Genomic DNA, 24,302 nt, shown 5'->3' with positions numbered 1-24,302 from the left:
CTTGTTAGAAGCCAGAGAGAGAGAGACAGAGGGAAGTGTTGCGGAAAGTAGAAAAAAAAGCTGCTGGCGGGTTATTGATGGTGGGCAGCCAGTGCTGGGTTTGGCCGTCCAGAGGCAGGGAGGCTTGTAGTCAGTGTCCCCGGGGGTCGTCTTTGTCTGGGGATCATTCCTGAGGGAGCTGGCTTCACTCTGCTGGCTCGTGAAGATAAGCACTCTCTCCACATGCTGAGAGACGATGATAAGGGGATTGCTTCACTAAATGAAAGCGGGGAAAAAAACCGCACCACCATTGGAGCTGCTAAAATGAGAGACTTTATCAGTTCAGCTGGGAAAGACCCCCGATCCGACTCCTCCAACCATAAATCACAATTTGTTTTCCACTACTGAGCATGCTCTGTGTGGACGAAGGGAAAAGTAAAATGTGCACACTGCTGTAATCTTTATCTTTCATCTCGTTTTGTGAAAACAAATTGCTCCCCCTTATTTGACTTAAGACTCGGCATATAAACACAATGGTTTAAAACACATAATGTTGTTTTAAGGTATTTTTAAACAATAACGCTGCAAATCAAGACGTTTTTTAAGGGAATAACTGTTATATTAACATTTATTATCTGTTTATAAATGAACAATGAACAGGAGAGGTTACAGGGTGCAGGACACTTAAAATAAAGAAACATTTAAATAAATAAGAAACTGTTCTATGTTTTAATTTATAAAATCACAAATAAGTACATTCGTGCTGTGAAATGTAAAAACGTAGAGTGTTTAATATATTAGTATTTTAACATTTTGAAAAAAAACAGTGCTGGTTTTAAAATGTAGATATTTGATGCAAAAACTAGTTTGCACTGAAAACTCTATGCAGTCTATTTAAAGTGTAATTTCCTCTGAATTAAAACTTGGAAGCTAAAATGCAACGAACAGCTTGAATTTAACAGAACTGTAACCAAATCATTTATATTTAAAATAACTTCAGCCTGGTCTGACCGTCACTCCTGCCGGGAACCCTCTCGTAGCTCAGCCTTCCCTTCTTCAGTGGAGTCAACACTGCAAAACACACAAGGAAATATTTTTAATCTGTTAAAATAAAAAGATTCGGAAACAAACAAATTCTCAAACATTGGCTTAGGCCTTTATTTCTAATTGCTTGTTCCTCTGTTTATACAAAATCTTCTATCTTTTTCTAACCTTTGTGCAGCCTTTTCTTCTTAGATATTAAATATATAAATATATAAGTATTTGTAAATTAATGTGTTGTTCCCTGAAAATCAATTAGTACAGATTACTCATTGAAAAGATAATCACAGTCCTAATTACTCATCTCTTTGGAGCAGGAGATTCAGTTTAAATCACATGATTCTTGTACATCATGATTAGTTTTTGCTGTAGGGGTTTTATTTAATTATTTATTATCACTTTGAAGAAAATCAACAAAGTCTTTGCCCAACTTTTGCTTGCACTTGAATCTTCACCTGTTCCAGCCAAACCGGCAGCCTCTCCACTCCTCTTCCTCTCTCGTCCAATCAAGCATCGGGAGCCGTACTGAGGTGAAGTTGCTGTCATCCCTCCGATGCTGGAGACGTAGTCGTCGTTGCTTTCACCTCTTCCCCACGGTGTGACCCCTGCAGTGGGGGGGCTCAGACTGCAGGTGTTGTGAAGGTTGTTAGGATGCTGGAAGTCGCTGCAGACTGTAGAGTATGCAGATATTTGAGTGCTGACGTCAGGTGGTTGCTGTGGGCTGTATCTGAACGTGGAGTCCAGTTTGAGAGGACTGTCGTCAGCAGTGTGGAGGTAGTTGGTGAAGCCGCTGTGGTTCGGTGGAGGCCCACGTGTCCACTGGTCGTTTACTCTCCTCACAACCCTCCCCACTGCTCCGGCTCGGCTTTTTAATCCAGAAAACGTCCCCTCCTCTCTCCGCCGCTCCCTGCCTGTCCAGCTGCTCTCCAGGTGAACATCTGTGCTGCCGAAGGAACAACTCAGGTCGAATGTGAAATCGGTGCTTTCATCCTGCACCGTCGGGTCTGGGTCTCGTTCACAGAAGCTGGTCTCTGCACTTTCAGCTCCAAACAGGAAGCTGGTGGTGGTTTGGCTGCAGAACGCCTCTGGACCAGGGGGTGTGGGGGGTTGCTGGTTAGTCTCAGTGACGACTGCCTGAGACTCAAGGAGGTTCGGGTCCGTGGTCAGTGTGAACAGGGAGGTGGTGTCACTGAAAAGCTAACATCCAGAAGAGAAAAGAAAATGAGCTGCCACAGAGAATATTTAGTTTGCCCTGAAAAAAAAAAAATTAAGGAATTCATCAGGAGAACATTTTTAAAAAACTCAACAAAGAACTCTTCATGCACAGACTTTGTTCTGCCTGTGACAGATCAGCTGTAGATTGAAACATGTAATTTCTGTAAGGTTGTTTGACTATTTTTAATTACTTAGACATTTTAAAAATGAATTCAATTTCAAACGTACTAAGATAAAATATTCTCTACCCATAAGAGAACTGCATCGAAGACTAAACATACAATTTATTTTGAGCATATTTGAATGAGGTGGTGTTTTCTGAATCACCTTGAGGACTTTATGTGGCACCTCAGGGAGGAGCTCACTGAGCTGAGGCAGAGAGGCCCCCAGGAGCCACTGTAGGGATGGAGCTCTCCTCAGCATCAGCTGACTCACCAGAGGGTTAACACATGGGAACTGCAACAGACACTTTTCCCCCTGTCGAGAAATGAAAGAAATATTAAAGCCACTCAAAGCAGCAAACTCAGACTCATGGCAAGAAGAAAAGCTGTAAAATGTTAAACCAGATACATGACACAAAAATGATAAAAAATATAATAAAACATGTTGAAAAAGGTAAACATTTTCATAAAATTACTGACTAATTACACAGTTCAGGTGCCGGGACAGAAACAAATTCCTTTAGTTGAACATCTCAACTTAAGAACACGGAGAAGAGATTTTACAGCTGAAAGTGTGAAAGTTTGCACACTTGTTCAGAAAAGTTTAGGAGATTAGAGACAGATAATTTAATTCTGTATTCAGGGAGAAATGGGAATTGAACTAAATGGACTTGATGTCATTCTTTTTACATAGAGAGCTACAGTTTCCACATGGGGAGAAATAAATGCACGACTTTCTCAAGATTGATGGAAAACATCTATATAAGATCTGTATAACAAATAACTCAAAAATTCAGCAAACTCCTCTTCAACAAGATAACAAAAACAATATCTGAAATCCGACGTAGATGAAAAACTAAAAATGTACACAGCTGTAGCTCGGCTTCCAGAAACTTTCTCCCATGGTTTTCCCAGTGAGGGTTTGATTTGGTGATGCTGTTCTCACCTGTGAAGGGATCACAGTCAACCAGTCTCTGTTCAGGAAGCTGAGAGGATCCCTGTCACTGGACATCAGGCTGTGGAAGCAGATCTGACTGATCCACTTGGCCATTTCACAAACCTCGGACACTATCAGCACCTGGAACACAGGGTTAGAAACTAACCGCTTTCCATCAGTGTTCAAAGTAACTTTGTACACTGCACCATTACTTCCTACCACCCTTTACTCCACTACAAAACAGAAGCAAGTATAACCACTGCATTTATTTGATAACTTCAGTTACTTGCTCATTTGGAGATTAAAATTAACGATAAAAAACCAACATTAAAATGATTCATAATAGGAAAAGGAATTAAAAATAGCTCAAACTTAGAGAGAGATAACAATAGATGTAAGTGACCCCCCTCTCAACACAGCTACAGGAAAGGTAAAATACCAATGTGGCCAATAAGAGTTGATGGTCTTTTATCTACACTTCAAGAGTTAACTTTGAATTGAACTTGTCCTACCTTGACATCTAGGTCCTTGGACTTTGTTCCAAACAGCACCAGAGACGAATAAACCAACAACAAGTTGCTGAAGGCTTCGCTGGAAAATCTGTCATCACACAGACCACAGGCAGTAATGGAGTGTCTCTGTATGACATGAATATTCATGAGAGTGTGTGTGTGCGTGTGTGTGCGTGTGTGTGTGTGCAGTCTGACCCTCCTCCCTGGATGTCCGGGCAGTGCAGGATCACCCAGCAGCAGTTATACTGAAGACAGAGAGCAGTCAGTCTCATCACCAGTCCCTCACTGGCTTGTTCCTGATCCAGTTCATCCTGATCCTACACACATGCAAACACACAACTACAATTGCTGAAATAGAACTACATTTTTTTAAATGTTAATTAATTTTTATATAAAAGCAGATATTCAAACCTTACCTGGCCCAAACCCATGCTAGGTTAATAAAAAAAAGAAACATTTGCATGGTAAAGTTTGTATAATGTACTAAATCATTCTGAAGAAAATTAAAATAAAAACTTTTCAGACAAAGTCATTCAAATCATTTGTTTTTGAAGCTACTGTCAACAAACTTCTTGATTTATTTCTTCACACTAATCGCCTCAAGTGAAGGCTGAAATTCCTTTAATGTGAAAAATGAGGATGTGCTAAATTTTACAGCTTTAGATTGAGAATTGTTCAGAGACGATGGTGAAGTGAACGACTTCATGTGGAGTGCCGATGAATCAGAGCTGTGGAATTGGATCTGAGAGTTTACGGTAAGTTGTCGCTGCCAGAACACAGATATTTTATTTTTAGCATCTCCATGGAATGCTCAAGAAGCTCAGTAGCAGGCGATGAAAACACAAGAGTTAATCCAGCATTGTTACAGCTAAGTGTCATGTGAGAGAAGCAGCAGGTTCCTCTGTCCCCTGGTACCTGAATAATAATGGCTGTACTTTCATCCACTGTGATCACAGCATAGTGATGAGTCCCTCCGAGCATCTGCAGGGATGGACAGTGACTCCTCTCCAACACAGTTATATTGAACCTGTACATCAAACCACAACACAGACGTATCTCACCATGTTGAACTGCAATGAAAAATTATGTTTGTCTTATTAACATAATGAAGAATCTAATTAACAACATGTCTTGCTGTGATTGTGTGGACACCTTTTTGCCCGAAACCATGAATGTGAGGACATTAAGGCAGAACCTCACAACTTCAATGGTTTAAGACCAGTGATGTTGAGAATCTTGGAACTTCAGTTCAGACTTCCTCATTCCTAGTGAGGTGATGTCTTAGGTCTAAATCTGAAATCCACACAACCACTCTTACTAAGCTGGATATGATGTTATTAGACTTGATTGGATGAACGGGAGAATTTACTTTGACTCTAGCGTCTGCAGCAGCAGTGGACGGTTAAGAAACTCCTCAGTCACCAACACAACATAAGGAACGTTGTCTTCCAGGCACCAGGGGTCTTTCCCCTTCTCTTTGAGAACAAACACAAACCAATATTTAGAACTAAGTAGTTCGTTAATCATGATTAATGAGTGAATAATATGTATTTGGTGGCAACAGACCAGAGTCAGAGATGCTGGTGTTGAAAGAGAGGTGACTGATGCTCCTCCCTCTGCAGACTGTGGACCATGGAGACTGACCTGGATGGTCGAACTCCACCACCAGACAGAAACTGTTCCAGGGGAAGTCGGGGCCTATATGCTGCTCATACACCACTACACACACACTGTCACACACACTGGTCAAACAGGATGGGAGTGTTAAAACAACACTTTGTTCAACACTGCTCAGCAGCTTGAAAATATTTCCTTCAACTCTGTGAAAACAAGCAACAGTTACTTCAGTGTTACTTTTATATAATGAGATGAGAGCCACAGCCTAGTCTCAGATTTGGGGTTTGACATAATATTCATAAGATAAAATAAACAATCACTGCCACAAAGAAACTGATCAGCACCTAAAGAAGTGCCCGGATATGGAATTCAATTATGATCATTCAACCATTTAGAATCTAGACTCTGAACCTAACCAGCACCAACGCTGGTCCGAGAGCTGGTATGAACATTTACCAAATCAACAGGGGTGGATCCTTATCCTTATTCAGCCATTTATTATTTGTCATCTGATATATTTAGCTAATTGTTCCTCAACCTAGTCTTTGTTTATGTGTTGTTGCTGGAGAACAAATATTGTCTCTGTGATTTATATGAATGTTCTTCTTCTTATTATTAGTATTATTAGATTTTCCTCTGTATCTGCTTATTAACTAATCAAATGAATTGACGAATAATTGATCGTCATGCTGCTGTTCCTGATTACCTGCTGACCACGCTGGCACCAATCAGTTTGGTTTTGTTCTCCTTAGGACAAACTGACGTTACAGCTGTACCTGTGAAATAAAAAAGCATGAACACAGAAAATGTAGCTAAAGGGGGTGATGCCAGTGGTTTAGTTCATATAATTTAACGGCTGAAGGAGGTTGAGAGATGCTCACCGGCCACTTGGCTCAAGCTGTTGATGATCGTGGATCTGCTGTCGTCAGAGTCGACTGATAATATGACAAGAATCTACAGACAGAAAACCAGGGTCATATCAAGGGTTGTACAAATAAAAACTTAATGTGTGTGTAACAAACACAAGTAAATTAAAGTTTGGATTTGCTGGATGGAAAGTGTGTCACTGTGGAACAATATAAGTCAAGTGCATTTTATCTATTTATCTGACTTTGTGTTCTTGATTAACTGAGTCTACAGTTTACAAATCAACATTTACACATTTCAGTAAATAAAATACAATACATGACACAATTAGTACAATTTACTATGAAAAATGAAGCAGTATCTCTTGAGAACTGACTTTGTCTACGTTGTTGTGTCCTCTCCTGCTGTGCAGCCATTCAACCAGCAGCTGCTGCAGCTCCTGCACTTTGAGGTTAGGCTCCTGGTTCTTGTGACTGAGGAAGAAGATGATGTGCATCCTCTTCACCAGCTGCTGCAGAATCTGCTCCGAACATGTCTCAGCTGCCTGAGTCAGGTACGCTGTCGAAAATAAGGAGAAGGCTTTAAATATCACAGTATGGTTTATACTGTTCACCAAGTCAAATTTAAGACCTGATCGCTCAAATATTTTATCTTTATGACTTTTTCTGTAGCTCAATATAATATATATTTTACACAACCTTGTCCAAATACAATGGATAAGTGCATTAACCATTAAAAAGTAATTTATCAATTTTTGTTCATTAACATTTTTGCTGAAATTCACATTTTCCCATAATGAGAGGATATTTTTTTCCTTACTGCTGCTGCTAATACCATAACACCTTGTAAGGCATTTTGGCTTAACTTATTTTCAAGACCAGCAGAGTTGAGCATTATTTAAATTAAATTTCAAAACGGTCCTTCTAAAGCAGATTTTGCTGAGTTTTGATCGACAAACTCTTCTCTTTTTGAGGAAATGATGGCAGAGAAAGAATTAAGATTCTAAACCAAGTATTTAGGAGCTTTGAAGTCACACTAGAGGAATGATAGCAGCACAAACTGACCCAATCCAGTACTGAGGTCGCACTTCAGCAGCAGCTCCTTGAACGACACCAGCACATGAATCAGAGCCACCTTGCTGAAGAGTAGCTCCTGATCTGAACGGAACACAGTGGAAACATGCTTGAGAGGGGATGTACAGTTTAAAACCCAAAACAAACAACATATTTTTTATAACAAAAATATAAATTATATTCAATTTCCCACCTCTGATCAGCTCTGTGCTCTGTGCATGCTTTCTGCAGAGCACCCTCTCCTGCTGTTTGAGGAGGAAATGTGTTCGGTCAGGGGCCAGGCAGCTGAAGTCTCCCCACACCAGGAAGTTGAGCCCCAGCTCTCTGGCAGAGTTCAAACAGGGCTGAGCGATGGTCAGCAGCTCAGAGTATGCCCGCTGCTGGCTGTCTGCGAGGGAACAGGAGGACAGAGGTTCAAAATAAAACAAAGCCCTCTGAGACATCTGATCCACCATAACTACAACACTGAAAATTTACTACAGTAATGAAGAAATTGTGTGAAAGTTAGCTCAGTAAAAGTTTTCAATTGGAAACAAAAAAATAAACAGTCTACTGTTTATAGTATATTTCAACTCGGGTTGTTGTAAAGGTCTTGTACCTGTAGCTTGAACCTGTATCACTCTGCTCTCCTGAGCCACCTGAGGGTCGGACTGGCTGACAGGATGACTGATGACTTGACCTTTCCATTGACCAGCAGCTTCCTGCTCTCTGGTAACATTTCCTGACACAGAACCGCTCATATACGGAGTATGCGGCTCAGACGGTGGAGTTACCCGGTCCACCTCTGGTGCTGAGAAAAGGGGAACACGACAAGATCACATACGTATACAGATTAATTTCTCAGTTTATCCATTTGCTATCAGCAAGTCCCCTGAACCCATTTTAAAACAACCATTTAGTTTTCCAAACAAAAAAATCTAATCCTGCTTTATATATACATATTGCTATTTTGCCCCAAAAATAATAAATTAATGAAAAGCTTACAAAATTTTAAAGGAAGGAAACTGGATCATTCTCTAGAGGCCAAAAAGGCCAAAATCAAAACTATGGTTGCAGGACTATAAAAGGTGTGATGAAAATAATCTCCAATCTTTACAGGAACAACTGAAAAAAGCATTATCTTTTCAGTCATAACCACATTAACACATTTCCACAACAGCAGCAGCGAGTACCTGGAGAACTGGCTGAGCTCTGAGGCGCTGCAGTAACTGGCGCCATCTGCTGGGATCTGAGTGCCATGAAGGTAGAGAGAGGGTCAAGTTCCTTCTCTGGAGGACGTCTGGTAACCTGCTGATGTCTGTGGTTGTCTCTGATAATCGGTGGTGAGAACAGAGTCTGCTCAGGAGTTTGGAAACTCTGCTCGGTCTCACAGTCATATCCGCCTGTGTCTCTGTTGTTCTTACGAGCAGAAGACAGGGCAGCGACTTCAAAGAACCTGACATTGGAAATTTCCTCCTTGGTGTTTGAGACAGCGGCCAATTTTGAAAGTGTAAGTGTTGCAGGTTTTACTTCCTTGTTGTTCATGTTGACATTGTGCATAAGGAGTTTGTTCTGAGATGTGTCAGCATGGTTTTGTTGTTGCAGAGGAAAATCATCTGTGGCAGCTTCAGTATGGGGAGACGTTTCCTGTTTCTTCGTGTGAGGTGACTGAGTTTTGTTTGCAGGACTCTTCAGGAAGGTTCGAACTGTGACTGAAACCAGTGGAGATTAGAGAAAGGACACAGATGTGTAAATAAATCATCTGCTGCAATAATCTCACATGTTAAAGCTCTTAAAGAAAAAATAATATTTTGAAGCGATTCACAACATAAACAGTACTAACAATTATTTTCAATATTTATTAATATGCTTAGTATAGATGCTTAGAATAAGTCAGTAATTATTTAAATGTTCATCACAGTTCACTACAGCCGTCTTCTTTTGTCTCAACATGAGTCCAAAATGCAAATATATTCAATTTACTATCCTTAATTAAAATGACAAAACAAAATGTACAATGGTGGCGGGACATTTAACTAAATGATTATTTTTTCATTAAAAGCCTCTTCACCCTCTAATTAAATGCCCACATTTTTGACAACAAACACATTCACTGCTAAATAAAACTGATTCAATGACAAAAACATCTCTACTCACACAGCTCATGGTCGGGTGACACCTTTTTAAAGTCTTCCATCTTCTCGTCTCTGGTGGAGGGAAGCTCGGACCTCAGGCTCTCAGTGACCTCACAGTTGCTGCACAAATACACCTGTGAGGTTCCTTTGCTCATCTGTGACCTCAGTTCAGCAGCAGCAGTGACAAAGCTTTGCTTCTCTAATTTAAGGACTTTTACAGCCTCAGATAGCGGCTGGAAGCCCAAAGCTGGTTCAGGTGTTTCAGGCTCTGTAATAAAACACAACAGATTTGATTTCTACAAACACTGTATAGATTTATTTACAGTGTAGGTCTGATAAATATACATAAATATTCATACAAGTAAGAAAGTAGAGTAAACTAAATAGGATTATCATGAAAAATAAGCTAAAAAAGATGCAAATGTGTATTTGATTTTTATTATGTACAGGGATATCCTAACTTTTAGTCCTTTAGCCATTATCAGTCATCATCATCATTTGTCTTACCCGTTATCCTATCTGTTAAATACTCAAACACTAGACCTTGTAATTACCTGTCAACAAAAATCCCACCACAAAGGTTGGATGCTTCTCTGCTTTCCAAAGAGCCTTCTCCATCTCGGTGTGAGCTCTCACTGACACTAAAGACCTAAACATCAGAGTTACTGAACAGTTTACAACACTGTGCACTATCAGTATTCTTTCTTACATTACTGTATATATTTTTACCGATATCTTTGAATTGTGTTTTTATTTCAGCTCTGTATTAATCTATTATCATTATATTGTCTGATATTACTGTGATCTCACTTCAGTTTTGTATCCAGTCATTGTGTGAAAAATAAATGTGACCACATATTGGTAACTGATGCAGTTTAACCTCAGCTTGATCTGGTATCGTCACTCACCGGCTGCAGAGCGGTGACAACTCTTCCTTCTCGAGTTCAGAAGTGGACGGACACAGACGGATGTGACTGGTCTTCGGAGACAGTGTCAGAGACACGTCCAGCTCCAATTCAGTTGGAAGCATCATACTTTCTATAGAAACATTAAATGTAAGCAGGGGTTCAAGGAAACCACGTTTACAAACAAGCATGTTGTCACTTCTAAAACAGAAAGTACTCAGTAAGACAGACACACTTACAGTAGGATTAGTACATCTAACAGTTTACACTTATTGTGTGTGTTCTCTGTAACTTGTACCTATGAGATCTGAGTCCATCAGGCCTTCATTCCTCTTCCCTTCTTGTTTAAGCTCCTCTGGTGAGTCGCACTGGAATTTATCCACTGACAATGTTGCATCTGAAAGGGAAAATGAAGAATATGAACCAAAATCCTTTTTTTTTTAAAACTGCTATGTATTTAATCTGAAACCTCCTTATCTTGTCTTCACCTTGATGAAGCATATCGAGGACTGGAAGTTGCTCATCCAATAGTTCAGGAGCAACATCTAAAAGACCACAAATGCTTGAAAAGGAGTCGTAGTATTCTGTGGTCAATTTATAAGTGTCCACAACAACCGGTAGGAGCAGAGACTGTGGAGGAAAAACAGAAGAAATGTATTTATTTAATGCAAACAGTGGCAAGTAAAAGTGAGAACTGGAATTATCTCCATTTATGTACAAATTTCTCTAAAAATATGTTAAAAATTAGTTTAAAAAAAACAATTCCATAGAGCTCATATTCTTTTTATAGCCAAAACAAAATAATAAAGCACTTATCCTCTTCATTTAAATTACCTCTTCCTTCATGAGCAATTCTTTGGCAAAGTCCTCATGTATGTTTGCACACATGTGAGCGTCACTGGCACACGAACCAGGAGCTTTTTCATAAGACGCACATCTCCTGGAAAGGTTGTAATCCAATACATTTTAATATTACAGCTACTACATGAATCAGAGCCAATAATGTAACTTTTATAGGCAATAGTGGGCAGGATCCCATATGGAACAACCACTCTGAACTATACATGTTTTCACCTGAATATTGTGTCCTCAGAGATGGTGTCTCCCGCTGAGCTCAGCAGAGGGTCGGCCACGGGAAGCGTCCTCAGTCTGGACAGTTTGGTTTTCAATGTGGGTAATTCACTCTTAAATTGTGGCAGGTAGTCAACAGCAATGAGCTCTTCAGGCAGGAGGAGATCTTTGGCAGATGTAAACATGTTTTTTAGTGGGAAACAATAATCAATGTCAGAGTCAGAGCAGTCATTCTTACGACTGTTGAGTTACCTTTGTTCTGATTTGTAGGTTTCATCTGGTCAGTTGTCAACTTGAAAAACATTTCGTGACATGCACCATTGAACTGTGACTCTTTAAAATTGCAGACAGCCTCATCCTCAGCTTCAGGTGAGTCAGGATTAGAGCTGGGTATCTTCTCCACATCTTTGTTCGCCTCATTTAGAGTCACATTAAATCTGGAATGTGACAAAAACATTCAAAATCAATATCATCCACCTGTGACATCAAAAAATGTAATTAATATTTAAATGATGATATAATAACATCCTGGAGGGGCAACATGTTGCAGAGTGAGGAGGTTACATCACCTCTCTGTAAAATTCATAGGTTGTTTTGTTCTTCCCAGGTCGTCAAGCACGGAACCACTGACAAAGAGTTTGCAGGTGGAGATCACCTTTCCTGTCAGGTGCATCAGAACACAACATAAAAACAAACCCTATTGTTGACAATCACTCTTAACATAAATGTATTAAATGCAGCAAGTAGGCCTCCAGTTATTTCTGTGTGTAATGTGTTATCTTTGAAGTCAGGGAGCCGTGACTGTCTAAGTCGAAACTGTAATAATATGATATTCAACCAGAAGGAAACCAGGCTCCTAAACCTGCAGTCAACTTAAGACTAACAATCCTTTGCTTATCTGTTGTACTGCCTGTTTGCACTTTCTTTTGGAAAAATGTGAAACAACTGATACACAAACAGTGCAAATATACACACAGTTAAAGTTGTTACTTAATTTGTAATGTCACACTGCACCTTTGAATGTATATAGTTTTAGTTTTGAATTGTATTGTATTTGACTTTTTTGTAGTAAGCTCTTTGGATCTTGCTTTTATTGTAATTTGACTATTTCCCTGCTGAGCTGACCGGTTTCTCCTCGTCCGACACCTTTCATTCTCCTGTCGACCCTGTGTTAACTTGCATATGACAAATAAAACTTGAAACACCAACAGTTTAAGACACAAGGGGCCACTCTGTCACCTCTGATCCACGGTGTCCTGTAGGTGACTTCAGGCAGTTTGCCACTGTGAGGGTACTGGTGGGTGTCGGGCAGGTAAGGCGCCGGCAGGGCCAGCAAGTTCATCATGACTTTCAAACTGGTGGTCGTCTGAAATAATAATTATAATACTTCATGGCACCTTTTTTAACACTCAGAGAAGTCTTACAATACATAATTTACAAACAGTCTGGACAGTATGAGGTTGATACTAAGTTGTATTTGGAAATAAACACAGAAATGCTAAATGAATGGAAACACAGGAGATTCTGCTGGTCCATTTGTTGACTGTATTGATATAACATCATTAATGATTTAGATTTTTCACAGATTTCACAATTATAAGTGGTGCAAGACGTTTTATCACCTTATTCCAGGAAAGCTTTAACATTAATTAATTAATAAAACCCAATACTGTAAATTAACAAGATATTCCAGTGGTAAAATGATGAGACTCACCTCAAACACATAGTCCACAGCTTTATATCTGACAGTGGAGAAGATGTGAGGAGGTAAACAGCCGCCATGTTCACACCTGTAGCGTGACATTAGCATATTTTAGTAAACATTAATTTATAATTTCCTGTTTTCTCATCGCTATCTGAACTACAGCTTTAACCAGACCTGTTACTTTAACGTCTGCTGTCACGCTTAACATGTATATTTAACTTAGTTCATAGAATACGTGTGTTTAAATACACAAAATGAATATCACAAGCTTTTTTCTGTTAGCTTGGTTAGCTAGCTCTCCTCTCAGTATGCTATGCGGCTAGTTTGCTTTCTTTTTCTCCGGAGTCGAAACAATGTCATTTAACTACAACTTCAACCCAACAAAACTTAGACTTTAAAGTTTGGACCCCGTAAGTTCTATAAATTGAATATAAAGTCACGTTGAACTTACATGGTGATGCGTTGCTCTGACGCGCTTTTTGAACAGAGTGGGTTCATGCCAAAGATCGTCTATTGAGGATGGACCATGGGACGAACCCGCTTCTTCTAACAGAGGGGTTTCGTGTCAAAGATCGTCTAGTGAGGATGATCCGGGACGAACCTGCTTTTTCTAACAGAGTGGGATATATATCAAAGATCGTCTACTTGGGATAAAACAGCATTCTCTTTGTACATTTGAGTCTCTCTCTCTCTCTCTCTCTCTCTCTCTCTCTCTCTCTCTCTCTCTCTCTCTCTCACACACACACACGCGCACACACGTAAATAGAAAAAAACAGCAAAGCAAATGTTTCCAGGGAACGCAAAAAAGTGCTGAAGCTGACTGTAGTTCAATGCTTTGTGAAGGTATATCACCACTGACGAGTAGAAGACTTCAATAATGTCAAATTGATGAAGAAGTTTTATAAAATGTCATGTGCTTTATTATTTAGCAGGTTTTTACTGAGTGTGCGATTTCATTGGGGTTTTCTCTGTAGATCTTTGTAGATTTCATTATCGATAGGTTTATGGCAAATATAAGCATTTGGCCATTTATGACGGTCACGGTGCAATAAATGAAACATTCTCTGATGGAGTTCAACATCAGATCATTTGTGTCGTTTCTATTTCAAAGTTCAGCCAGAGGGAGGCAGTGTGGAGGTGAAAATAAAACATCTGTTTTTGTCTTATATATAAACTCAATCAAGCAAGACAGACAATAAGAGACAAAAAGAGAGCAGGAAAAAAATGTGTGTCCTTTGCAATAAAGACTTCTCATGATGGTTGATCTTTCAGCTTTCCACAGGTCAGTATTGTGTTCCTGCATTTCCTCAGAGTCACTATTTTCATATTGTTTCAGTGGATCTGTGCAGATAACATATGCAAGTCCATCTGTTTCTGTTCAGGTTATCAAATCCTACACATTGGATAATATTTTGGTATCAGACAGTAGAGTTTTAAATGACTAAATCACACAACAAGTGGTGAGAGTTGTGTTGTGACACAGTCTGACTGCTGTCTACTGTGTGTGCTGGTGAATCCTGTGTCATGGGACCGACTTCTAAAAGTTAGTGAGAAAGATCCCTATTTGAGTTTTACTACACTGCTCAAAAAAATTAAAGGAGCACTTTTTTATCAGGGTATGGCATGAATTCAATTGCACTTTTTTGATAATTATCTGGTCAGTTAAGTAGCAGAGGGGGTTGTTAATCAGTTTCAGCTGCATTGGTGTTGATGGAATTAACAACAGGTGCACTAGAGGGGCAACAATGAGACTACCCCCAAAATAGGACTGGTTTTGCATGTGGAGGCCATTTCAAGTTTCTCCCTCTTGATCACTTCGACTGGTTTTCCATTAGTGTTGGCTTTAGCTGGAGTCATTATCTCTACTGGGAGCATGAGGCGATTTCTTAACCCTACAGAAGTTGCACAGATTGTCCAACTCCTCCAGGATGGCACATCCATGCGTGCCGTTGCAAGGAGATTTGATGTGTCTCCCAGCATAATCTCCAGAACATGGAGGAGATTCCAGGAGACAGGCAGTTACTCTAGGAGAGCTGGACAGGGCCGTAGAAGGTCCTCAACCCATCAGCAGGACCGATATCTGCTGCTTTGTGCAAGGAGGAACAGGTTGAGCACTGCCCGAGCCATACAGAATGACCTCCAGCAGGCCACTGATGTGAATGTCTCTGCCCAAACAGTCAGAAACAGACTTCATGAGGGTGGCCTCAGGGCGCGACGTCCTGTAGTGTGCCCTGTGCTCACTGCCCAGCACTGTGGAGCTCGATTGATATTTGCTATAGAACACCAGAATTGGCATGTCTGCCACTGGTGCCCTGTGCTTTTCACAGATGAGAGCAGGTTGACCCTGTGCACCTGTGATGGACGTGAAAGGGTCTGGAGAAGCCAAAGAGAACGCTATGCTGCCTGCAACATCGTTCAGCATGACCGGTTTGGTGGTGGGTCAGTGATGGTCTAGGGAGGCATATCCATGGAGGGACGCACAGACCTCTACAGGCTAGAGAACGGCAGTCTTACTGCCATTAGGTATCGGGATGAAATCCTTGAACCCATGGTCAGACCCTACGCTGGTGCAGTAGGTCCTGGGTACCTCCTGATGCACGATAATGCCCGGCCTCATGTGGCAAGGGTATGCAGGCAGTACCTGGAGGATGAAGAAATTGATGCAATTGAATGGCCCTCACGATCACCTAACCTAAACCGATAGAACACCTCTGGGACATTATGTTTCGGTCCATCAGACGCCGCCAGGTTGCTCCTCAGACTTTACAGGAGCTCACTGATGCCCTTAGACAGATCTGGGAGGACATCCCACAAGACACCATCCGTTGTCTCATTAGGAGCATGCCGCGACGTTGTCAAGCATGCATACAAGCACGTGGGGGCCACACAAGATATTGAGAAGTATTTTGAGTTGCAGAAATTGAATTTTGGCAAAATGGACAAGCCTGCCACATCACTTTTTTACTATGATTTTCGGGGTGTCTATAAAATTGAGCCCTCTGTAGGCTGAAAACTTTTATTTCCATCAAAGATGTGGCATCCTTTTGTTCCTAAGACATTAAACTGTTCATATCAGTATCAATATCCAACATCATTTTTTTTCACAATGAGATCTGATGTGTTTTCAAAGTGTTTCTTTAATTTTTTTGAGCAGTGTAGTTTCTCATGTAGGTGATAACTGCTGTCCAGACTTATACAACGATACAAATACATTTGACTGGACAGCGTGTGAGTGTGTGTGTGTGTGTGTGTGTGTGTGTGTGTGTGTGTGTGTGTGTGTGTGTGTGTGTGTGTGTGTGTGTGTGTGTGTGTGTGTGTGTGTGTGTGTGTGAGAACCTAAAGTAATCTTTATCACTTTGGTAACCACCTCATTTTCAAGTTATTGAAAATTTAATGTGGCAGGTTTCTACTACCACGTTTCTTGGGACTTTACGTGATGAAAACTTAAGTAGTTTGCATGAGGAAGTCAAAATCTGTTGTTATTGTTAACAAAGCTGGTAGTTTACAGTTTCCACATTTCACATGATGTATTTTCTGCCACTTATTCCTCTATGATCAAAGTTAAACATGTTTTTATATAGAAGTATTTATATCCGTACCAGTACAATCATTGAATAGATTTACTCCACACCTGAATATTATTTGCATCTTGAGATTTAGACCAACTCTCTTATTAGTTGTCTATCAGATGAAGAGGATCTCAATTTTAGAGTCAGTGCATTTAAACATTAATACATTTTGTTGGTTAATCTTTAATGTCTTTAATATCTATATTACATAGTGTGTAATAAGTGTATATAAGCTGTTAACACATCTCACAGCAGGATTGTTTTGAAGTCTTTAAGGTCTTGTGTTTATTGTGATTTGATCAAATCCTTAAAAAATATTTGACCCAAATCTCAGGTCGAGAACATAAACCTCTGACACAGCTTTTAACTTTTGTCATTTATCTGTGCGCTCATTGTGTCTGTCTGTGTGTGTGTATCTGACCTGGTCTTGCATTACAGAGACTCAGAATGACAGAACAATGGCCTTTATGGCCTGAAGAGGACCTGGTTGCTCATCTTGTTATTCACTGTTTACACACGTCAATAAATCTAATATGTGTTGTTAAACATATTGAGTCTGTGTCAGAAGAACCAACGAAGAGGAAGAAGAAGAAGAAGATGCACCAACAGCTGTGGTAGACGAGATGGAACAAATCCAGTAGGCGGAGAGAAATAATTTAGAGCCACCCCTCTGGTCCGGCCTCTCACAGAAAGACATTGAAACACAAAAAACTTGTGTACTCGTCACTTGATACTGTGAGTTTTGTAGTTTCTGCCCTCTGAGGAAAATTCATGTTTTTCTTTGTTCCTCCTTCCAGCTTGTTCCACGAGTATCAGTCAAGGTTTCTGTCTGTGCTATAACCTGATTTCTGAAATGACACTTATTTTTTAACACTTTGGTTTATTGACACTGTACACCACTTTACCGAGTCAAATTCCCTGTTTGTGCAAACTTACTTGGCCAATAAACCTGATTCTGATTCTGAATGATGATATTTCTTACAGTCAAACAAATACAGTCGATACTGTTGCAAGAAAGATATTTTCTAGAAACATTTCTTTACAGTACTGACAATTTTCAAATAATAATATTAACTATTATTATTGTAACTTTCCAGAATTCTCCTGTTAGTACTAAAGGTAAAAAGAAATAGCTTGTCATTTTTGGGAAATACTCAGATTCACTTCCCTAACAAGATCACTAAATATGGATATGGATTTTTTTCTGAATTAAGATAAAACCTTTAAAGGTGCTGGTTGGCAGATTGGTTTACCACTGGACATATCTTAGCTGTTTCCCCTTTTTTGCAGGCTGTATTGCTGTTTTATGCTGAAGACCTGCTTCCTGTGGTCTCAAAGCAGTGAACATAATATTAACTTTTTCATCTAACTCTTGGCAAGAAGGCTAAAAGGCATATTTCCTAAAATGACAAACTATTCCTTTAAATAAGATGCAGTTGCTCATTCTTGACCTTAAAATCTTTAGTTAGACATAAAAAGGACTAAAGTCCTCATACTAGTTTTGACTGTGAGATGTAGCTGAAAGGCATCAGCACGTTTACGGCTCCTTCTCCTCTCAAGCCGTGGTTCATTTTTGATGTTCTTCAATCTGCTCCACCTCGCTGGACTCGTCCACCACTTTCCCATTAATCATGGTCTGAGTGACGACTTTTACAATCTTCCTGGTCCTTATCTCAGGGTCTTCTGTAACACAGAGGGAAACCAGGCTCAGTCACAAAAACACACCACAACATTAATAGTAATAATAACTAAAAAGCTTGCTGTTGAAACTGCACCAACATGTTTTGATATAATTTGACAACAAAAGAGATAAAATGTGAAGGAAGCCAGCTTAATGTGTGGTACACATTTTGTTGTTGCTATCGCTCTTAAGTCAGATTCAGTACATGCATTGAAAATAACTTGAACTTACTTTTAGGAGGTGGAAGTATTTCCTTCACCCTGTCGGACAAAAGAAAATGACAACTTAATTCAAGAAAGCAAAACAGTAAGAAGAGATCATGTTCATTACAGATACATTCTAGTTTGCATTGAACTCAAAGTCTTTTTAACCAAAACCTTTAAATTAGAAGTTCAAAATTTTAACTGTTAAGCTGACATACAGATAAATTATTATAATTCAATTTCCAGCCACTTTGCTAACATAACCCCCTTCACTCTCCTTTACATCTGTTTTTGGCCTAACTTTGAATCTTCAGCTGCAAAATGCTGTATTATGTTCACAATAACACCGAACAGAGCTAAACACATGAAGCTTCATCCATGCCACCGCAAAATTCGTTTTAACATCGCTACTGTGTCTGAACTATTGTGATTTTTTGATTGTGTATTCTCAGCTGTCACATACATTTCCTCTCCTTCCAGCAGCCTCCTGTAGGTGGCGATCTCCATCTCCAGGTTCTGTTTGATGCGCAGCAGCTGTTCGTAGTCGGTCTTGTTCCGTTGCATGTCCAGACGCAGCTGAGACAGCTCGTCCTCAAGATGGGTCAGTGTGGCCTGGAGACGGTCCATCTCCACCGAGTACTTGTGCCCAGTTTCCCCCAGGTTTCCCTCCAACACACTGACCTGTGAGGGTTAATAACAGGTTTCATTCACAAGTACATTTAGAAAAGTCAGCTTTTCAACTTGAAAGGTGCATCCTGCAGGAGTTTGACATCAAACCCTTCCCTTGCTACATCTGCCTCTTTGAGTGACTTTCAGGACTTATTATTTCCTGTTTTACTTGGAAATTACAACACCTTACTACCCCAATTTACTTGACTGTTTGACATTTTAGTTTGTCCCATGTGTCGTCCACTAACATGGAGGAGGTGGGGTGTATAACTTTTTTCAAAAGGTGTTCTGATTGGTAGGTCAACGAAAGCGTCTCCGCTGTCCGACAGACAAACGACGAGACAGCTCCCCAGCCAAATCATCTCGATGAGCCAGCCACCACATTGAGATCGAGATGATTTGGCTGGGGAGCTGTCTCGTCGTTTGTCTGTCGGACAGCGGAGACGCTTTCGTTGACCTACCAATCAGAACACCTTTTGATGCCCTTTGTATGTTTACCAGCTGAGCTCATCCATTCACAACCCGTCACTAGATACTAGAGACTGTCAGCGCCATAATATCTCCACATTCAATACTGTGTGCTCACGATCAGGCTGAACAAACATCTATGAGCTATATCTGCCTCCACTGAACCCATCCATGTGCTGTATGATCCGTGTGCACTCGTAGCGGATAGATACAGAGAAAACATCGGCCGTATGGGTCTATGTTTGCTGTGTACACTTCACCGCTATAGTTGACAAAGCGAAAGAAGCTGTTATCTATAGTTACGCCCAACATCTGTGCAGCGTGCAGGTGAGGTGAAGACATGGTACTTAATGTGAAAATATATTAATCTCCATATTGGAGCCTCATGGTAAGAGCACAGAGATTTCTGTATTACAGTATATTGTTGTTACGATTTGTTGTTACTCTCATCACTTTGTCACAAAGGACTGTTAAAAATAGATATTTGAATAAATAGTGCAGAACCAAAGATATTTTCTTCTTTTTCATGTAGTCTTCATCATTGTAAAAAGCCAGTTCCTTCATCAACCATATTCCAATTCAACTACCCACAGTCCGGTTGGAGCTTCATGCAGTCGTACTCCCCAGGACCTGGAAAAAGGTTTGACTACTCGTATCGACACTGTTGCCTTCAGAAATTGTCTTGTGGCCGAAAATAAGGGAAACTACTCAGCAAGCTAATTGAAAAGTTGAAATAAACAGCTGAGTAACTGATAAAGGGTTGAAACGTCCAACTCCTTCTCAAAAAGAACTGACACAAACTTGAAAAAGAAAAACAGTGATCAAACCCACAAAAAAGAAAATCTATTGTCATTATTCACTGTTCAGATATTACCATGAAAGTCGCAGACAAAACTGTTAGAAACCATCACCTGTTCTTTTTGGATGAGAAGCACTATACTGCGGTGGTTGCTCACAGAGGTTCACGTATTCAGACTCTTCCCATGCACCATGTGACACACTGTTGTACCTGTTTGCGAAGACTCCCGAGCTCGACCTCCAGCGCTTGCAGGAAGCGTCGTCTCTCGCTGAGCTCAGCTTGGGCATTACGCAAAGCCTCGTTGCTTTCTCTGACCTCCGACTGCACTGCGTCCAACTGTGGACACACACATAACTTAAACTACAGAGTAATGTACAGTATATCATCTATAAATAGTAATAATAATAATAATAATAAGGTCTGATTAATGCGGTGATGCACCTTCTTGAGGTACCAGGTGTCAGCCTCCTCCTTGTTCTTGCGGGTGATGCCCTCATACTGGACCCTCAGCTCGGCCAGCGTGGCCCCCAGATCTGGACTCTGGGCCGCATCCACCTCCACGTTCACCTGCTCGTTGGTCAGACGCCCCTTGAGGGAGCTTAGCTCCTACAATAAGTCACACAGGGTAAGAGAACGGACACTGTTAAATCCTGCCACATCTCACTGTGGTTTCCACCTCACACCTTGGACATAGAGTTCTTATTGCATAGACGTTTTGGATGACCACAACTCTCTGCTGACAAGTGACATCTAACTTTTCTGAATAAGTTAAGTGTTGGTCTAAACATACAATGGTGACAAGGACGGCTAAGTCTACATCCTGGACACCACACCTGACTGTCTAAACAATCCCTGTGGCTGGACGGGCTCAAATGCTCCTGTGCTATCTGGAAGCACCATGGCTACAAAGACAGAGGGTGTGTCAGTACACTTAACATTATCATGTTTCAGATACTGAATACTGTTAAACCCTCTGGCCTGAGTGGCCTGAGTAAGTCAACACAAACTACCTCATCAGAGCGGGTTCATGTAAAACTGTTCCGGTGCAAAAAAATAAACACTAGGACGCATCAAAACTCTGTGGTTTTAATTGTAATAATGTGCAGGAAACTGACATTCATACATTTCTGTGAACACACTCGTTTCCTATATTTATACAGACTACCAGTGACAACTTGTGAGGTGATTACGCTGATGAGTGACTGATCTATCATGTCTGACGTGACCTTGACCTCTGCAGGAATCTCACCTCGTCGTGATTCTTCTTGAGGAAGTAGAGCTCCTCCTTCAGGCTGTCCAGGTCCCCTCGCAGCGTGGCGATGATCTGGTCGTGGTCCAACTTCGCTCTCCGCAGAGCCTGACAGTCCCTCTCCACCGACTGGCACAAGCTGGCCTCCGCCTCCCACCTTCGAAAAGAACACAGAGGAGGATTCAAATAAGACGAAAGGAGATCGTAAGCAGAGACGTGCGACACTTGTGCTTTTCACAAAAACACAAACGCTGCTGTTCCCAAAACTATCCATCCAAATCTTATTAGCAAAATAAAACATTACAAATTCCTTGAAGTTTGCTTAAACACCGGATTGTGGCACAAACCTCACGATGAGCATCTAAAATGTTATTCTCAAACCCAAACATAGCTTGTTCCTACTATAACAAACACAATATAATCCTGTTTACATCGTATTCTGGAGATCTCCTGTAGGATCATGTGGCTCAAACCACTGGATGCATCACTTGCATCTCGAAGACATTATCAGAAATATGTCTTCTTCTCTAAGAGCTCGCTATCTAAACTGGTATTTCACATCTGGATTAGAAATAAACTCACAAATTATATGTGCACTGAATTTTTTTCGATCCAAATCTGCAGCTGTAAGTGGTAATTTTAGAATTATCTTAAAAACTTCAGTGTGTTAAATTAAATGTCATCAACAAAATATACAAATAATATTCAGATATATGTATAAAGTTATACTATTTTATAGTTTTGCTATATACTGTAGCTACCACAAGGACTATGAATTGTACATTTCAAATATATAAATAAGAAGACTTGACTTGATTTGACATGAAATCCCAGAAGGAATGGAAACAAGTGAAACTCGTGCAAACATCTTGATGTCAGGTACACATGCACTTTGCTGCTGAAGCCATGAATCACTGTCAATTGATGTATTACTCCCTCGCATCAGGCCACAGAACATACCATCAACACGCTGTGAAAATCAGCAGCAGTGGGCGGTTCCCCGACTCTTCCATCTTCCCTCCAGCTTCAGACTCTCTGACCTGCTCAATACATCACTGACGGCGAGGCCGCGGCTGAGCACCGTGGGAATGTGGCTCTTATTCGCAGGCTGACAGAAAGCTCATTTATTCACATTGCTTGGCGGTCTGACGCTCTCATGCGAACACTCACAGGCAAGTAAAAGAAAGGACTCTCTGTGTGACACTCACTTGACCCTAAAGTCATCGGCTGCCAGCTTGGCGTTATCAATCTCCAGCATGATCCGAGCGTTCTCCAGCGACTTCTTTCTCACCTGAGCAGGAACATGGAACGTTGGTTAACATCTGGCCCGGAGAACAAGAACTTTTTATAATTATAATGTCACAGCGCCGGTTTATTGACTGTCACCTACAGTCAGAAAACAATGCATGTGTTTACTAAAGCGTGTCATGTGGAAATCAGTTTTAAACCCCGTTGCTGGAGCTCTGTGCTCCTTCTCTCATCACTGCCTTCATCTATATACCCTAAAAACAAGATGGACTAAAACTATTGTCAAGTTTATTGTTATAAATCCAAATGCCATTGTCTTGTGTTGAAGCACATGCATCGCGAGTTAATGTTGAATTGGAGGACGGTTATGTGTCTTTGAATCTAAAATTACAGACACATTTTGGCTTTATTAAAAATCCTTAACTTGTTTTTTTTCAACTGCCTTTACTTGATCAACCCAGGTGTGAATCAATCATCTTATTATCAAAAAAGAAGGATATCAATTCCACTCAGGTGTGATTAGATATTTCTTCACAGGAGGTCATGGGGAAGTGGATTCTTAAATTTGACACTGACCTGCTGCCCAATGACATGTGCCTGGGCCATCATCCCCTCGATGTCGTGACCTTTTGGAACCTTCTCCATCATGATCTGTTTGATCTTCACCTCCAGTTCGGCGTTGGACCTCTCCAGCATGCGCACCTTGTCCAGGTAGGTGGCCAGCCGGTCGTTCAGGCACTGCATGGTTTCCTTGTCGCAGGTGCCGACACCGAGGCCGTTGAAGCTGAGGCTGGAGCCCAGCATGTTGAGGCCGTTTCCCACTGAGACGGACCGGGCCAGAGGAGAGACGGAAGGCTTGGAGCGGACGCTGCGTCCGCTGTCCCTCCCAGACATGCTGGAGAAGGAGGGCTGGCGAATGGAGTAGCTGCGCACGGAGTGGGTGGAGGCCATGGTGTCCTCTGCAGAAGATTCACATGCACAACTTTTGTATCTGTTAGCAGGACAAAAATCGTAGACTTTTTGACATGTAATTGATTAATTAATGAGATCGAGAGGTCACTCTTGAGCTTGAAAACAGTCGTCAAGGACGGACATTCAAAAGAGACAGAAATACAACATTGTTTAGTCTCTTTTCAGTTGTTTTTTGGCCTTTTGTTGTCACTTTGCTTCCCTCAATAGCGGTTTCCACGTCTCTTTGCTCGTTACTTCTGTAAAACAG

The 24,302-nt window shown here is 40.8% G+C and overlaps 2 protein-coding genes across 2 annotated transcripts; both read right to left on the bottom strand.

The window, feature by feature from the left end:
- Nucleotides 1–964: 964 nt before the first annotated feature.
- On the bottom strand, nucleotides 965–13,296 carry LOC133002160 (protein shortage in chiasmata 1 ortholog). The gene is made up of 27 exons (XM_061071922.1): nucleotides 13,207–13,296; nucleotides 12,732–12,858; nucleotides 12,062–12,152; nucleotides 11,745–11,929; nucleotides 11,496–11,658; nucleotides 11,256–11,361; nucleotides 10,910–11,051; nucleotides 10,720–10,830; nucleotides 10,425–10,554; nucleotides 10,071–10,165; nucleotides 9,539–9,784; nucleotides 8,575–9,087; nucleotides 8,001–8,192; nucleotides 7,596–7,790; nucleotides 7,394–7,486; nucleotides 6,706–6,887; nucleotides 6,344–6,416; nucleotides 6,169–6,238; nucleotides 5,412–5,587; nucleotides 5,215–5,320; nucleotides 4,761–4,872; nucleotides 4,041–4,162; nucleotides 3,846–3,933; nucleotides 3,343–3,474; nucleotides 2,563–2,712; nucleotides 1,476–2,217; nucleotides 965–1,050 (listed from the first exon to the last, which is right to left on the bottom strand). The coding sequence occupies exons 1-27, from the start codon at nucleotides 13,294–13,296 to the stop codon at nucleotides 965–967; spliced, it is 4,518 nt and encodes a 1,505-aa protein (XP_060927905.1).
- Nucleotides 13,297–18,333: 5,037 nt separating this feature from the next.
- Nucleotides 18,334–24,034, bottom strand: LOC133002246 (keratin, type I cytoskeletal 18-like). Its single transcript, XM_061072017.1, has 8 exons — nucleotides 23,660–24,034; nucleotides 23,044–23,126; nucleotides 21,836–21,992; nucleotides 21,028–21,192; nucleotides 20,797–20,922; nucleotides 19,114–19,331; nucleotides 18,679–18,707; nucleotides 18,334–18,449 (listed from the first exon to the last, which is right to left on the bottom strand). Exons 1-8 carry the CDS (start codon nucleotides 24,032–24,034, stop codon nucleotides 18,334–18,336), a joined length of 1,269 nt encoding a protein of 422 aa, XP_060928000.1.
- Nucleotides 24,035–24,302: the final 268 nt, after the last annotated feature.

The sequence above is a fragment of the Limanda limanda genome, chromosome 5 (genome assembly GCF_963576545.1).
Source record: "Limanda limanda chromosome 5, fLimLim1.1, whole genome shotgun sequence".
Lineage (NCBI taxonomy): Eukaryota > Metazoa > Chordata > Actinopteri > Pleuronectiformes > Pleuronectidae > Limanda > Limanda limanda.
The sequence above is the reverse complement of the archived record's forward strand: the minus strand, read 5'-3'. Positions and strand labels throughout refer to the sequence as shown.

Bases quoted from the DNA above. Each gene is read 5' to 3' on its own strand.
- LOC133002160 (XM_061071922.1), bottom strand. From the start codon at position 13,296: ATGTCACGCTACAGGTGTGAACATGGCGGCTGTTTACCTCCTCACATC. The intron at 12,859-13,206 runs GTGAGTCTCATC...TTATTATTTCAG, and splicing joins CTGTGGACTATGTGTTTGAG to ACGACCACCAGTTTGAAAGT. The intron at 11,659-11,744 runs GTAACTCAACAG...CATCTGCCAAAG, and splicing joins ACCTACAAATCAGAACAAAG to ATCTCCTCCTGCCTGAAGAG.
- LOC133002246 (XM_061072017.1), bottom strand. From the start codon at position 24,034: ATGGCCTCCACCCACTCCGTGCGCAGCTACTCCATTCGCCAGCCCTCC. The intron at 21,993-23,043 runs GTGAGTGTCACA...TTCTTTTCGAAG, and splicing joins GCCGATGACTTTAGGGTCAA to GTGGGAGGCGGAGGCCAGCT. The intron at 21,193-21,835 runs GTGAGATTCCTG...GACTTATTGTAG, and splicing joins TCAAGAAGAATCACGACGAG to GAGCTAAGCTCCCTCAAGGG.